At 39.1% G+C, this 13,931-nt stretch overlaps 1 protein-coding gene across 3 annotated transcripts; it reads right to left on the bottom strand.

Annotated features, from left to right (window-relative positions):
• Window positions 1–6,135: 6,135 nt before the first annotated feature.
• Nme6 (NME/NM23 nucleoside diphosphate kinase 6) lies at window positions 6,136–13,183 on the bottom strand. Of its 3 annotated transcripts, none has more exons than XM_015487280.2 (6): window positions 13,046–13,183; window positions 10,616–10,712; window positions 8,287–8,389; window positions 7,511–7,550; window positions 6,941–7,101; window positions 6,136–6,654 (listed from the first exon to the last, which is right to left on the bottom strand). In XM_015487280.2, exons 2-6 carry the CDS (start codon window positions 10,703–10,705, stop codon window positions 6,491–6,493), a joined length of 558 nt encoding a protein of 185 aa, XP_015342766.1. In that variant the 5' UTR covers window positions 10,706–10,712; window positions 13,046–13,183; the 3' UTR covers window positions 6,136–6,490. The 3 variants fall into 3 exon arrangements, with proteins under 3 accessions (XP_015342766.1, XP_048650633.1, XP_015342767.1); XM_048794676.1 differs by lacking the exon at window positions 13,046–13,183 and adding an exon at window positions 12,889–13,031; XM_015487281.2 differs by lacking the exon at window positions 10,616–10,712 and having other exon boundaries at window positions 13,046–13,162.
• Window positions 13,184–13,931: the final 748 nt, after the last annotated feature.

Below are 13,931 nucleotides of genomic sequence, written 5' to 3'. Positions count from 1 at the left end.
CCCAGAGCACAACCCATAAGACCTCTGAAGATAGAGGTTCGTGATTAGGAAGTAGAAAGGAAGGGGGTGAGACTAAATTAGAAGCCAGGAATTGCAAGGTTTACAGGTGATGTAAGATAAAATCAGGCACCCATATCACACAAGTGGGCCCCAAAGGAGATTCTTGGGGTGCAATCTCCCATGGGGTCCAGCAAGTACTATACCCTACCTCCAGGAGCCACACCCCCAAGACCAACCCTCCCACTCTAACAACCTTCACCATCTTGAGGGTAGAGATACCATCAAACAACAAACAACCCCACCTATTGGATGAGAAGAGAAGCTGGAAAGATACTTATCTCCAACAAAAACAATCCTTATATCTCCCTTCGAGATTTTTTTTTTCCCCTCTCTCTCTTCTCCCACTCTCACATCCCCAACATTTGTGAAACCAAGTACTTTTTATGAATTAGGCTACTGAGGACAGGGAGGTCTGAAAATATACACCACCGCTATAATATACTATTATCTTCTATTTTTACATGTTTTACTTTTCTTAATATTTGTGTTTGTTATACTCTGTCTTCCCACTTACTTGTCTCCCCCAAATCACTCTCTCTCTCTTGCTACTAACCAACTTCTTTAGATACCTCTTTCACACTAAGATATAAAAACTATATCCTCACCTCCTACCCCCTCAACATCTCATTCTACACCTCACCCAGGTTATCTGTCCACCATCAGACTGTAGACCCTTTTGCAAACCTACTGTTTATAATGTAGATAATAATTTAACTTACCATTACTGTATATTGTGAAAAAACCACAAACGTTTTAATAGCAGCTATTTGGTTTAAGGTTGTATATTGTTTAGGTTGGGGTCTATTCACATTGTCCCCGCCTTAAAGGAGAGGTATTGAAAACCTGCAGGGACACTATAAGCCTATAGGGTAAAAACTGTAATGCCCCAGATCTGCAGTGCTAGAAGGGAAGACACACAAACAACATGAAGAAACAAGGAAAGAAAGTCCCCCAACAAACCAAGATATAACATTACTAGAATCAATGGCCAGCACAACAGAAGAAATGACAGAGAAGGACTTCAGGATGTACATAATTAAAATGTTCTGTGGATTAAAGGATGATATAAGAGAGCAAACACAGGTAACAAAAGATCATTTCAATAAAGAGCTACATAAGCAAATACAGGAAGCAAAAGATTACTTCAATAAGGAGAAAGAGGTTCTGAAAAAAAAAACAAATACTTGAAATGAAAGAAACAATAAACAAAATTAAAAGCTCAATAGAAAGCATCACCAACATATTAGATCACTTGGAAGACAGGACCTCAGATAGTGAAGATAAAATATATAATACTGAAAAGAATGTTGACCACACAGTAAAGATGGTAAGAAACCATGAGCAACACATTCAACAATAATGGGATAACAAATAAAAGACCAAATTTAAGAATTATTGGAATAGAGGAACGCATAAAGCTCCAAACCAAAGGAATGAACAATCTATTCAATGAAATAATATTAGAAATTTTTCCAAACATGAAGAATGACTTGGAAAATCACATACAAGAGGCTTATAGTACACCATGTGTACAAAATCACAACAGATCCACACCAAGGCACATTATAATGAAAATGTCTAGCATACAAAATAAGGAGAGAATTTTAAAAGCCACAAGAGAAAGGAATCAGATTACATATAGGGGGAAACCAATTAGGCTATCTGGAGATTTTTCAACCCAGACCCTGAAAGCTAGAAGATCCTGGATCAACACATACCAAGCTCTGAAAGAAAATGGACACCAACCAAGAATCTTATATCCAGCAAAATTAAGCTTTAGAGTTGATGATGAAATAAAAACCTTCCATGATTAACAAAAGTTAAAGGAATTTACAACTAGAATGCTTGCATTATAGAACATTCTTAGCAAAATATTCCATGAAGAGGAAACAAAAAAAAACAATGAAAATCAGCAAAGGGAAGAATTACACTAAAGGAAATACTAATCAAAGGAGAAACTAAGACATTAAATACCAAAAATAAACAAATACGACTGGGAATACAAATCATGTCTCAATAATAACCCTGAATGTTTATGGCCTAAACTCACCAATCCAAAGATATAGACTGGCAGATTGAATTTTTTAAAAAGACCCAATAATATGCTGCCTTCAAGAGACTCATCTCATAGGAAAAGACATCCACAGACTAAAGGTGAAAGGTTGGGGAAAAAACGTATCACTAACATGGACTGTGGAAACAAGCAGGGGTCTCCACAAGACATAACAATTATAAATATATATACCCCAAACAATGGCATATCTACATTCATCAAACAAACTCTTCTCAAGTTCAAGAGTCAAACAGACCACAACACAAAGATAACTTTAACACACCTCCTTCACCACTGCATAAATCTTCCAAACAAAAGCTAAACAAAAAAAAAAAAAACTATAGAACTCAATAATACAATCAATAATTTAGATTTAACAGACATATACAGAATATTTCATCCATTAACAAGTGAATAGACTTTCTTTTCAGCAGCACATGGATCCTTCTCTAAAATAGACCATACATTATGCCAAAAAGCAAATCTTAGCAAATACAAAAAAATAGAGATACTACCCTGCATTCTATCAGATCATAATGGAATGAAATTAGAAATCAGTAATAATAAAAAATAGAAGCTACTCCAATACCTGGAGACTAAATAATATGCTACTCAATGAACAATGGGTTGCAAAAGACATCAAACAGGAAATTAAAAAACAGAAATTTAAAAATTCTTAGAGGTAAATGAGAACACTGATCAAAATCTATGAACAATACTAAAAGGAAAGTTTATTGCATGGAGTTCATTCCTTCAAAGAAGAAAAAGTCCACAAATAAATGCCCTAGAAAAAGAAGAACAAATCAATCCCAAAAGCAGTAAAAGACAGAAAATATTAAAATCAAAGCTAAATCAATGAAATTGAAACAAAAGAAACTACTGAAAAAATTGACAAAACAAAAAGTTGGTTCTTGAAAAAAATAAATAAAATTGATAAAGCATTAGCCATGCTAACAAAGAGATGGAGAGAGAAAACTCAAATTACTAACATCTGTAATGAAAAATAAAATATTATGACAGACACTACAGAAATAAAGAAAATAATTAGAAATTATTTTGAAAACTTGTACTCCAATAAAATAGAAAATGTCAAAGGCATCAACAAATTTCTGGAGTCAGATGATCTGCCCAAACTGAATCAGGATGATATACACAAGTTAAACAGATCAATTTCAAGCAGTGAAATAGAAGGCACCATCAGAAGCCTACCAATAAAAAAAAGCCCAGGACCAGATGGATACACAGCTGAGTTCTATAAGACCTTCAAAGAAGAACTAATACCAATACTCCTCAACTTATTTCATGAAATAGAAAAAGAGGGAACATTTCCAAACTTATTCTATGAGGCCAATATCACCCTGATTCCAAAACCAGACAAAGACACATCAAAGAAAGAAAACTTCAGACTAATGAACATAGGTGCAAATATTCTCAATAATAATTCTGGCAAATCGAATACAAAAACATCAAAAAGATAATGCACCATGATCAAGTAGGTTTCCTCCCAGGGATGCAAGGTTGGTTCAACATACAGAAATCAATAAATGTAATTATAACTTAAGGATAAGAATAATATGATCATCTCAATAGATGCAGAAAAAGCATATGACAAAATACAGCACTTCTTTATGTCCAAAACACTAGAAAAACAAGGGATAATAGGAACATACCTCAACATTGAAAAAGCTATTTTGCTAAGCCCCAGGCCACCATCATTCTAAACGAAGAGAAACTGAAAGCATTCCCTCTAAAAACTGGAACAAGACAGGGATATCCTCTTTTACCATTGTTATTTACCATAGTTCTTGAAACTCTAGCCAGAGCAATTAGACAGATGAAAGAAATTAAAGGGATATGAAATAGGAAAAGAAAAACTCAAATTATCACTATTTGCCAACAATATGATTCTATAGCTAGAAGATCCGAAATATTCCACCAGGAAACTTCTAGAATAAATGAATTCATCAAAGTAGCAGGATATAAAATCAACACCCATAAATCATAAAGCATTTCTGTACATCAGTGACAAATCCTCTGAAACAAAGATCTCCCTTGTTCTTGGATAGGCAGAATTAATATTGTCAAAATGATCATATTACCAAAAGCATTATACATATTTAATGCAATTCCAATCAAAATCCCAAAGACATTCCTCATAGAAGTAGAAAAAGCAATCATAAGATTCATTTGGAAAAATAAGAGACCCAAAATAGCTAAAGCAATCCTTAGCAAGAAAAGTGAAGCAGGAGGCATCACTATACCAGATCTTAAACTATATTACAGAGCAACAGTAACAAACACGGCATCATATTGGTGCCAAAATAGACTTGTAGACCAATGGTACAGAGTAGAGGACACAGAGAGAAAGCCACATAAATATAGTTATCTCATGTTAGAGAAAGGCATCAAAAACATATTGGAGAAAGGATAGCCTCTTCAACAAATGGTGCTGGGAAAATTGGAAATCCATATGTAACAAAATTAAATTAAGCCCCTATCTTTCACCATGTACAAAACTCAACTCAAAGTGGATCAAGGACCTAGGAATTAAACCAGAAACCCTGAGCCTAATAGAAGAAAAAGTAGGCCCAAATCTTTAACATGTTGGATTAGGCCCCAACTTCCTTAATAAGACTCCTATAGAGTAAGAAATAAAAATCAAGAATCAATAAATGGAATGGATTCAAACTAAAAAGCTTCTTTTCAGCAAAAGAAACAATTAGTGAGGTGAATAGAGAGCCTACAGAATGAGAGCAAATTTTTACCACACAGAGAGAACACTAATCTCTAGGATATATAAAGAACTCAAAAACCTTAACACCAAAAAAACAAATGACCCAATCAATAAATGGGCCAAGAAACTGAACAGACACTTCTCAGATGATATATAATCAATCAACAAATATATGAAAAAATGTTCAACATCTTTCTAGCAATTAGAGAATGAAAATCAAAACTACTCTAAGATTCCATCTCACTCCAGAGTAGCAGCTATTAAGAATACAAACAAAATAGTGTTGGCAAGGATCTGGGGAGAAAGGCACACTCATACATTACAAATTGGTGGGACTGCAAATTGTTGCAGCCAATCTGGACCCAGTATGGAGATTCCTTGGAAAACATGGAATGGAACCACCATTTGACCCAGCCATCCCACTCCTCAGTTTATACCTAAAGGACTTAAAAACAGCATACTATAGTAATGCAGCCACATCAATGTTTATAGCAGCACAACTCACAATAGCTAAATTGTGGAACCAACCTAGATACCCTTCAGTAGATGAATGAATAAAGAAACTGTGATACACACACACACACACACACACACACACACACACACACACAATGGAATATTACTAAGCATTAAAAGAGAATAAAATCATGGCATTTGCAGGTAAATGGACAGAGTCAGAGAACATTGTACTAAGTAAGCCAATCCCAAAAAACAAAATGCCAAATGTTTTCTCTGATATGAGGATGCTGATCTACAATAGGGATGGGGGGCAGGGGAAGCATGGGAGGAATGGAGGAACTTTAGATAAGGCAAAGGGAAGAAGGGAAGGGAAGGGAGGGGGCAGAGGGTTAGGAAAGACAGTGGAATGAGATGGACATTACCCCAAGTACATGTATGAAGACACCAATGGTGTGACTACTTTGTGTACAAACAGAGACATAAAAAATTATGCTCTATATGTGTATTATGAACTGAAATGCATTCTACTGTCATATATATCAAATTAGAATAATTAAAAAAAAAAAATACATGCCTCACTGGCAGATACCTGAGTTCAAATAAAAGGTGTCACTTTCTCCAGAACACAGCCCTGTGCTAGGGTCATAGCATGGATTTGAGTCTACATTAAGCTCCATTGCTGGGTGTTTTTCCTGCTACATAAACTGCCCACCATGTGTATGTGTGTGTCAGTCTCTTTACTTAGCACAGACCTGAAACCTAGCTTCAAGGAAGATCTAATTACTACAATTAAGGAAAGAGCAAGCTCCTAGAGTAGTACTGACACTTCTGAGAATTCAGAACACTGACTTTTATTAAGGAAGACAAGCTAAATGTTGTTTACATAGTCACTGTATTTTCCAGGCAGGTCAATTAGGCAAGCTCTTCCTTGAAGAAGGATGAATACTTCTCAGGTTTTTTTTTTTTTAAAAAAAAACAACCCATGAACATTCTAGGGAAGAGGTAGACAGCTAGATTCTAAAGGCTCTGCAGTGATGACCTAGGCCCTCTAGCAAGTAGTGATGCCAAGTAGAAATAGCACCATGAGCCCAGGCTTCCCTGGTCCCATGAGAATGTTCTGGATCAGAGATCTAGGAGAAAAGTCTAGGAATTGCTACCAATCTTCATAGATTGATAGGCCCTCTTCAGGCTGGTCCTGGGCCTCCTGTTCCAGCTGCACAGTGGATGCCTCCCTCTGTGTAGCACACAGGACCACAGCGCAACTGGGGCTCTTCCTCCTCATACCAGCGCTGTTCACTGAAGTCAGGAAAGAAGGCTGCAATCTCTCTGCTGGCTGAAACCACAGAGTCTACAAGGGAAGGTAAAAATAGATGAGGATCCTCACGGGGAGTACAGGGTACAGGCAAAAGATAATCAAAATCAAGTTCAGAAACCTAAGTCTACTCCCTCAGGCCTGGGGCATGTAAAGAAAACCCACAGGCCAAATCAGCTGAAATGGCTACAAAGGGCCAGAAACATAAATAGAAAGAAAGCTCATTGAAGGAACATGGCTATCAACCTTACCATATAGCCCAACTACGAACCCCAACACATCCTTCCTTATTTATGGCTCTGAACAAGGGAGATAGTCTCACCTGAGCCATGGGTGGTGTTGCGCGTGTCTGTGAGGCCAAAACTCCCACGAATTGAATCTGGGGCCATGTGGCGTGCTCGAAACACTCTGGTGGGTCCCATCAGTGTCCTCCAAAGCTGGATGGCATCCTTGTGAGCAAGGATATAAGCTCGGATTGGCCCACTGTGAACAAAAGGAACACATGTAAAGAATCTGACCACCGAGAGCATTCTATAAGCAGTTCATAAGTAAAGGCATACTACATCCTGAGAGTTTCATTGCCTTTATAGCTCAGAACCAATGCTGCTTCAAAGAGAAGTTGATAGAGGGCCACTGCTGGTATATAAGAACCACACAGATAAGCAGAGTTGCCAGGCAGCATTCAACAATACTCTTAGAGTCACTGGTCCAGTAACCAACGTGACAATGTGTATAAAAGGTCAATGTTGGCTTAATCAGAGCCCCATGCTCTGCTTCCTCATACTTGATATTGATTATAACTTTAAAGAGGGTAAATGAAGTTAACAATTCTATTTATGAGCAGAGGAGATACACCTAGTAGATAAAGATGCTAAGACTAAATTAGAAGTACCTGGCCATGAACTCCACCAGTCGCTGATAGAAAAAACGGCCTGCAAAGAGAGGGTACCTTCATGAAGATACAGGTGCCCAAGATAAATTTTTCTACTACTACTTCCTTACCTGAAATAATAAACACTGCTTTAGAGACGGAAGGGACAAAGCGGGGCGGGGGGGGTGCTTAGAGTCTGACATTTCTGCACCTGAATCTAGGCTCTACTACTTACAACCTCTGTAGTTTCAAATAAGTCATTAACCTCCCTGCTGTTTCCTAATCTGTGTACTGGAGATATAAATATACCTACTTTTTAGCATTGTTGGGAATAATTAAATGAAATAATAAGCATTAGAATAATGACCAAAAAATAGTTACTAAATGTTAACTACTGATAATATCATCAGGACATAAAATTATTTCTGATTAAGACTATGAGATAGAACCCTCCTAGGAAAATAAAATAATGATAATCATGAAAAGTTTCAGTAAAAACCAAGACTTTACAAAATTGGTTGCAGGGATAGGGTTGTAGCTCATTGGTAGAGCACTTGCCTAGCACATGCGAGACACTGGGTTCAATCTTCTAAAAATATCATTAAGTCACATTTCATAAAAATAAATAAATAAAATAACAACTGAAAATATTTTAAAAAAAATAAAGATTCATTGCAATTTTACACAACTGATAGGTCAGAGAAAGCCTGGAACATCAGATATTCCAGGGAAAATCTGATCAGACTCTTGGGATTGAGAAGCCTTCCACTCAGAAGACTATCGACTATCAGTCCTACCTTCATGTTCCTTGTAAAACTTCTGGCAATCTTCCTTTCTCCATAGTAGTTCTCTCATTCGTACAATAAGGAACTTGTTGGTCAGAATCTGCTGATGAACAGCCTGGATAAACACCACACCAAAGATAAAAAAAAAAAAAAATCAATCAGGAGACCCAGGTGTTATGGTTGGGAACTTAAATGTCCCCCCAAGAGCTCATTGGTTGAAGGCTTTTTCCCCAGCTGTTAGCGCTATTGGGAAGCAGTAAAAACTTTAGGAGGTTGTTGAAGGGAAGTTAGTATCATTAAGGACCCAGACCCCTTCTCTCTTTTTCACTTCCCAGATGTCATGATGTAAGCAGCTTTGCTCCACTCCCCATCATGATGTTCTGCTTCATCATAGTCCCAAAGTGACAAAGCCAAGTACCATGGGCTGAAGCTCTAAAATCATGAACCCAAATAAATCTTTCCTCCTTTTAAATTTTTTACCTCAGGGCCTGGGACTGTGGCTCAGTGGTAGCACGCTCACCTAGCATGTGCAAGGCTCTGGGTTCGATCCTCAGCACCACGTAAAAATAAATAAATAAATAAATATATTTTGGGGCTGGGGATGTGGCTCAAGTGGTAGCGCGCTCGCCTGGCATGCGTGCGGCCTGGGTTCGATCCTCAGCACCACATACAAACAAAGATGTTGTGTCCGCCGAGAACTAAAAAATAAATATTAAAAAATTCTCTCTCTCTCTCTCTAAAAAAAAAAAATTTTTACCTCAGGTATTTTGTTACAGCCTCAGATAGCTAACATAGCAGGACAGAAAAGAAAGAAGGTGGGGTGAGATCAAGACCTCCAGTCACATAGCCAGAGTGTGAGTCTTAAGTGCAAGGGGATAGAAAGTTCTGTTTCTGCCCCTCCATTCCTCAGCCCCTGAGTTCAAGCCCACAGGACCGACCACACAGATCACCATAAAAGTCTTGTTGATGGTCCTGCTTTTGAGTTTCTCTCATTCTCTCCAAACCAACACACTTGACAGATTCAAACAGCTTATGTTATATTATGGTCAGGTTTTTGGTAGTTCCTATTATTCATGGAATGAAGAGCAGCCCAGTGCTCAAGGCTGCACTATCCTTGTCCACTACCATTTCTAATTCTCTATACTAGCCCAGGCCACCTACAGCCCTCAGACACACCACAGACTGTCCCTTCTGTGGAACACTTATCCTTCTTCTGGCACTAACCAAAATCTATGCCTCCTTTGAGACCTAGTCAAGACTCACCACTTTCAGGTCACTATTCCAGACTGCTCTGGTCTTCCTCTGCACCACAATGAGCTTACTGAGCACTGGTCCTCAGCAATTACTTAATCAAACTATGGGTACTAGAATCCTAAAAATGATCCCTCCCTGTGTCTATTTCTTATTTGAACCACTTCTTCAATATTAGTGTTCATTAAGGTTTTGTCATTCTACTCTCATCCTGATTCTATACTCTCTTGTTAATGTTGTTCAGTTCCACCATTTCAAAATACCACTAAAAATCTGTAAAATTTATTATCAGGCAGACAGCCAACTTTAATCCCCAGGACAGTGAATAAATAAAATATCATTAAGTCACATTTCATAATAAAAGGGATTTTGCAGATGTAATTAAGGTTACTTACTAATCAGTGCACTTTGCTTTAATGTAAAGAAAGATTATCCAGCTGAACCTAATTAGTTACATGTGCCCTTTTAAAGCAATTTTCTCTGGCTAGGAGCTAAAGAAGTCAGGGGAATTTGAGGCATGTGAAGGATTAGATACACTGTTGCTGTCTTAAAGATGGGGAAGGCTATGTGATGAGAAATGGAAGTGGTCTAGAAACGGAGAGTAGTTCCACCAAGTAAACGAGTCTTTAGTCCTGTAATCACAGGAAATAAACTCTGCCAACAACCTTAGCAAGCCTAAAAGTGGATTCTTCCCTAGATACTCCAGATAAAGGCTCAATCAATCCATATCTTGACTTTGGCCTTGTGAGACCCAGCCAAATCTACAGGACCTCTAAACTATAAAATTGTGAGGTAATAAATGAATGTTGTTTTAAACTGTCAAGTTTGTAGTAACGTTTTGTAGTGCAGTAGTATATATTAACTTGAGGTCCTTTTTTTATTATTGTTATATTGGGTCCTTTCTTTTATTTTAAATATGCCCCAAGTCTCCAAGAGAATTTCAGTCTCCTTAGGATCAGAGTTCATGGCTCCTAGCTTTGCCTCTGCAGCACCTAGCACAGGGGTTCTTGGTAGTCACAAATGTCCCTGAAGCACATGAAATGGTATCAATGCCCAGGGCATACAGTAGGGGCTTAACATTCATTCTTACCTCCAGAATCAATGGGTGAGCAACTGCATCAGGCTTGATCAGGGCTAGAGTAAGCTGCAGAGCCTTAGGGCTTCGCAAGATTGAGGTCATCTCACTCCTGCCATCAGAGAACTGGATTAGGGATCCACCAGTGCTATACTCCCACCCCTTTCTACTCTGTAAGCTACCCACCTCACAAGTCAACCACTGCCCCTTACTCCTAATACTCAAAAATCACCTGACAGTTACCTTATCAGGCTGTATACATTACTTATTTACTTGCCTATTTGGACTCATAGAAGTGGTAGAGGGGACACTCAGGTTACCCTATGGAGTATAGTTTGTACAATGGTAAAGCCATAAAGAAGTTACTCATTTAAGAGAAATTTGCTTAAACACTACCTGTCTTTGCCAATACTCTTCTCTCTTCCCTTCCAAACTTTCTTCTGTATTTTATACAATTTTTATAATTACATTCCTGAACAGCCTAGCCACAAGAGTAAAATGATTGATTCCACTCTTAAAGACTTCTATCCCATAGTGCTACCCCGTCTATTGTAGAATTAGAAGACTGATTCACAAGAATTGGGATGTCTGCTGGCAATCTACCATCTCTTATTTAATATGGATAGGTCAATATCTTCCCTGCCCAAATCAAATTAATATGTTCAGCATCCTCAGTGGTCACGCTTATAGACTTGCAACTTCAAGATCAGGGACTAGTTGTAACTATATCTGAAGCAACTGAAACAGCCTGATACAAAGATGCTCCATCAATTTTATTGATGACCTAAATCTGTATAGTCATATTTCTATTCATCTTTGTATTCCTAGTGTCTAACATCGTGCAAAAGCTCAATAAATAATTGTGGAAAAGATATAACATAAAAATATTTTACAAACAGGAGACTACCAATTTGAGGTCCCGTCCAACTGTGAAATTCTATTTACATGTGAGAAACTGATCATCTCTGCATGAGAAAAGGCAAAGCCTCAAAATAGTATCTCAATATTATTTCTAATTTAGCAACAAATACAGAGGTTTCCATGAATACACACAGGCAGAGAATCTGGACAACATTCTCATTTCTTTTGGCATAACAATCACGTTAGAGGTGATACTATGGTCTAGACCAAATAAAACCTATGCTACAATCTCTTCATGTTTTTTTTCTACAGCATTCAACCTGATGTTCCAACTATGAAGCCAAACCCAATCTAACCAGTACAAAAGCAGCCAACTTACTCAACCTAATAACCCAGAAGGTAACTTCCAGTCCCTCATTCTCCATATTACCACATTCTGATAATTGTACCCACCCACTACATCTCAAAATCCATACAAACCTCATCCCCTGAACTGCTATCACCTGAGACTAGGACACCACTATTCCTCCTTAGACTTTTGTGACAGTTTCTTTACTGGCTTCCCAATTTCTAGTCTCGCCACTCTCTAAGTTTGTTCTCGCAGAAGACACAGTGAATTAAAAATGCAAAGTGAATCATATTATTCCCCTTCTTAACCCTTTAGATATACCCTGCTCTTACAATAAGCTCCAAAATCCTTATCATGGCTTACCAGGCTTTGCATGATTTGGTTTCTGGATACATCTCTAGCCTCATCTGGAACCTCACACTCTTTAACTTTAACTCCAGCCTCATGAGCCTTTCAGTTCCAAAGACTTTCTAGCCTGAAAGAAATGCCTTGGTGTGGCATTTTCAGATTCACCCATGCTTTCTTTGGTTACCTCCTACTGGCTCACTAGATCTTAGCTCACTTCCCCCATTACTTTCTCACAGTTCCCTGCATACTTCCATATCCTTGCATACTTGCATATCTTCTCCCACTAGAAGGCAGCTCTTTGAAAGCAGATTCGAATCAGTGCCCCTATTCAAAGTGCCTAGAACATAGATGCTTCTCAACAGTATTTGCTGAATAAATCAGTGAAAGAACCCGATCCAGTTATGCTAGGCTGCTGGGGTTTAGTGGGGAGAGACCTGAGGGAGTGTCCAGGGGAGGATATAGGACCTGTAGAAAGGATGTGGTTCCTTTCCCAACACCAGTTAGGTTATGGCTACTTGGATTTTGATTTAAAACAAATGTTAAGTTGAGAAACGTACTCAACTTAAAAGTCACTCCATTATAATTAAATTTTTAAAGTTGCCTAGGCCTGCCTGCCCGCCTCCCCGTCCCTTCCATCTCTCTCTCTCTCTCTCTCTCTCTCTCTCACACACACACACACACACACACACACACAGAGAAAATTAGAATTTTAAAAGTTGCCTAGGCAGACCTGAGGGGGCCACCGCTCATCCTTGAGAGCAGCATCAAGCTCCTCATTCTCCCGCTAGCTGCAGGGACTTGCAGCCACTCAACTCCGCCTCCTCCCAGGCACCAGTGGCCACACACACCCACTCCCGCAGGCTCCCCGCCTCTGCTCCAGAACCCACCAGGCCGGGTCGCAGTTCACGCGATCCTCCAGACGCAATACCAAGCCTCTAGGCACTGCGCTAGTTAGCCTGAGCGGCCCTGCCGGGTCCTTCAGGCATCCGACCGGGCAGCCCTCCCTGGGGTCTTTGCACGATTGCTTAGCAACGCTCATGCAGCAGGCCAATCCGGGAAACAGAAGGAGGGTGTGTATTGCTGAGCTTTGCCGCGAGGCGCCGCTGCTTTTTTGGTGTTGGCCAAAATCAGCAGGGTGTGGCTGGGTTATCCTAGAGTCTACTGAGCAGTCCAGGAGATGAAAACGGGTTTTTCCTGGTGCGTGGTATTTTGTTTGGAGAGGACGATTGTGGCACTGGGAACGGAGAGGGATCCATTGTGGCGACTGGTGATAGGTATAATAAGGGTGGTAAAAGTGTTTTCTTACAGGGCATCACTGAGATTTAGAAGTTTTAGAAGATTTAGAAATAAATTGCTATCAATTTAAAGACATTTTCTCATTTAAAAAATTTTAGTGTATATCGTTTTGCACTTTTGGAATGTTGAAAGGAGAGTCTGCAGTGCTAATGAAGCCAGATTTAGGCAGTCATAGATAAGGTAAATCTAGTCAAGTCAAATCTTGGAGGCCAATTTTGAATGAGTTAGGTAAAGGTAAGTTGGAGATGGTACCCTGAGGGATTGAAATGTTAATTCCTTCAGAGCTCTTCCTCCACCTTTATCAAGAACCAGCCCCTGCTCCAACCTATTGATAAGGTATTGTAACCTATTCCTGACCCAGGAATTATCCCCTCCCTACAGGCAGCTATAAAGTTGTCAATTAATGTGTCCAGGGCTGCACCATTCTGCCCTTCCCCCTCCAGCCCACCTGTTTCCCACCCTTTGGCCATCCCACCC

This window comes from Marmota marmota, unplaced genomic scaffold (genome assembly GCF_001458135.2).
Source record: "Marmota marmota marmota unplaced genomic scaffold, marMar, whole genome shotgun sequence".
NCBI classification, from domain to species: domain Eukaryota; kingdom Metazoa; phylum Chordata; class Mammalia; order Rodentia; family Sciuridae; genus Marmota; species Marmota marmota.
The sequence above is the reverse complement of the archived record's forward strand: the minus strand, read 5'-3'. Positions and strand labels throughout refer to the sequence as shown.